Genomic DNA, 2500 nt, shown 5'->3' with positions numbered 1-2500 from the left:
AGCTTTAAGCCAATCATGTGTTAGACTGCGATCCAGGCAAATATTCTAGAGCGCAGCTCTTTAGGCCCAGTGCAACTCCAAAAAGGAGGACAAATATGCGTCCGGTTTGATGCTGCGCCGGACGCCGGACAGGGCATTGGAAATCCGGACTGGCCGGCTTAAATCCGGACGTCTGGTCACCCTAGTTATTATGTATTAAATTACTAAACATATAAATAAATCAGTGTAATTGCTCCAGACTTGTCTTGTATTTACAATGCAAACGAACTTGGCCATAGAACATAGGTCCTAAGTCAAACATATTTTAGAGACGTTTTAATTCATGATCAGTAAGCTTACCGTAGGTCGTTGTATCGTATCTCCCTGGCTGTCATCCACGGGAGCTGATGATGGCCCTGCCGTGGCAAACATTTGTGATATTTTGGCACATTTGGCAGCGTTGGCTTGAAAAGCAAGCCTCTTCTTATCTCGCGGTTTCTCTGCACCCCCTTTTCGCTTTCTCTCCATTTTGGACTGGAGGATTCTAACGAAACGTGCGTTTCTGTGCACCGACCAAGCTAAAGGTAGAAGGTGTTTGGTGATATGATTGGACGAGCCCCTAGTCACTAAAGAAGACAGCCAATGGGCCGCAGACTAGCGTGCACCTGTCAAGCCATGGGCCAGGCTGAGTTTGTTTACCGTCCTAATGCATTATGTAGGCAGGTCCAAATCGAAAGGGGTTGGTGTTGGGTCAGCCCAGGGGATGTGATTGGGCCAGCCCAGTGTCAATAGGGCCGCTGATGAACTACTTTCGTGGGCCAGCCGGTTAGACCATTATATGGGGGAAAAAAAAAAATTTGAGTTTGTTTACCGTCCTAATGCATTATGTAGGCAGGTCCAAATCGAAAGGGGTTGGTGTTGGGTCAGCCCAGGGGATGTGATTGGGCCAGCCCAGTGTCAATAGGGCCGCTGATGAACTACTTTCGTGGGCCAGCCGGTTAGACCATTATATGGGGAAAAAAAATTAAAAATTTGAGATTGTTTACCGTCCTAATGCATTATGTAGGCAGGTCCAAATCGAAAGGGGTTGGTGTTGGGTCAGCCCAGGGGATGTGATTGGGCCAGCCCAGTGTCAATAGGGCCGCTGATGAACTACTTTCGTGGGCCAGCCGGTTAGACCATTATATGGGGAAAAAAAATTAAAAATTTGAGATTGTTAACCGTCCTAATGCATTATGTAGGCAGGTCCAAATCGAAAGGGGTTGGTGTTGGGTCAGCCCAGGGGATGTGATTGGGCCACCCCAGTGTCAATAGGGCCGCTGATGAACTACTTTCGTGGGCCAGCCGGTTAGACCATTATATGGAAAAAAAAAAAAAAAAAAAAAAATACATTTTTTTTTTTTTTTTTTTTTTTTTTTTTTAAATCGGGACTGTCGGCCCATATTGCACGTCGGCCCACCGGGCAAACGCCCGGTATGCCCGACGGCCAGTCCGTCCCTGGGCGGAGCCTCTGTGTGTGTGTCGCCTCATTGAGTTCAGCTGAGGTTCAGCAACTTTGATCTGAAAGCCTCATGAGTCTGCTGCTGCATACCCTAGTGAGACAGTACTTTCTCACACACACACACACACACACACACACACACACACACACACACACACACACACACACACACACACACACACCTCTCTGAGGAACTGAAATGCCTGACATCACAGAAAGTTGGTATTCTTCAAAGCAATCCCATATTCCCATATTCTTGCTTTTTCTCTGACACCGATATGCACAAATACATGTACACACATGCAAGCAAACACACACACACACACACACACACACACACACACAAACTTTAGTGGGGTCACGTGAAGCTGGTTATCAGAGTATGACAGTGGGTTCTTACCTCGATCACACGGGAGTCAAAATCTTCATACGTTTCTGGGGGAAAACAAAAAAGATGTTTAAAATGGGTGACAATAGGAAGTAAAGTTACATTTTTTCATAATAATCAACTAGACCCACCTTATCAAAAAAGCCCAACAAAGACTATTTCCTCAGACAACTGAAAAAGTTTCATGTCAACAAACACCTTTTAGTGCTCTTCATAGAAAGTGTCATCACCGCATCAATAACTGCCTATGGAAATTCTGACAGTCACACAAAAATGAAACTGGAGAGAGTGGTGACAAAAGCCTCCAACATTAATGGTTGTGACCTTCCATCAGTCCTCTCCTTGTATAATGAGCATAGCTTAAATCGTGCAAAGAACATAATCAGAGACTCCTCCCATCCAAGCCATGACTTTTTTGAACTTCTACCTTCTGGAAGACGCTACAGATCCATGCGAGCTGGAACGACACGCTTCAACAACAGCTTCTTCCCCTCTGCGGTCAGACTCCTGAACTCCCAAAGCTGACCTGGAGTATTTTTATTTTTTATTTTTGTTTTCCCTACCCCCTTCTCTCCCCTCCTACTGGCCTGAGCTACCTATGACAAAGAATACCACCAACATTGTTGTGTGGC

At 45.6% G+C, this 2500-nt stretch overlaps 1 protein-coding gene across 1 annotated transcript in view; it reads right to left on the bottom strand.

Annotated features, from left to right (window-relative positions):
* mrps5 (mitochondrial ribosomal protein S5) overlaps positions 1-2500 on the bottom strand; it is a gene marked incomplete at its 5' end in the record, with an annotated part of 27109 nt that overhangs the window by 13251 nt on the left and 11358 nt on the right. The window contains one exon of the mRNA XM_080849457.1: positions 1881-1915. Coding sequence (XP_080705583.1) covers positions 1881-1915 — 35 coding nt within the window. The remainder of the gene's footprint in view (positions 1-1880; positions 1916-2500) is intronic.

The sequence above is a fragment of the Sprattus sprattus genome (genome assembly GCF_963457725.1).
Source record: "Sprattus sprattus genome assembly, chromosome: 12".
Classification (NCBI taxonomy): domain Eukaryota; kingdom Metazoa; phylum Chordata; class Actinopteri; order Clupeiformes; family Clupeidae; genus Sprattus; species Sprattus sprattus.
Note: the sequence above shows the minus strand (reverse complement) of the source record. Positions and strands in the feature narration are given on the sequence as shown.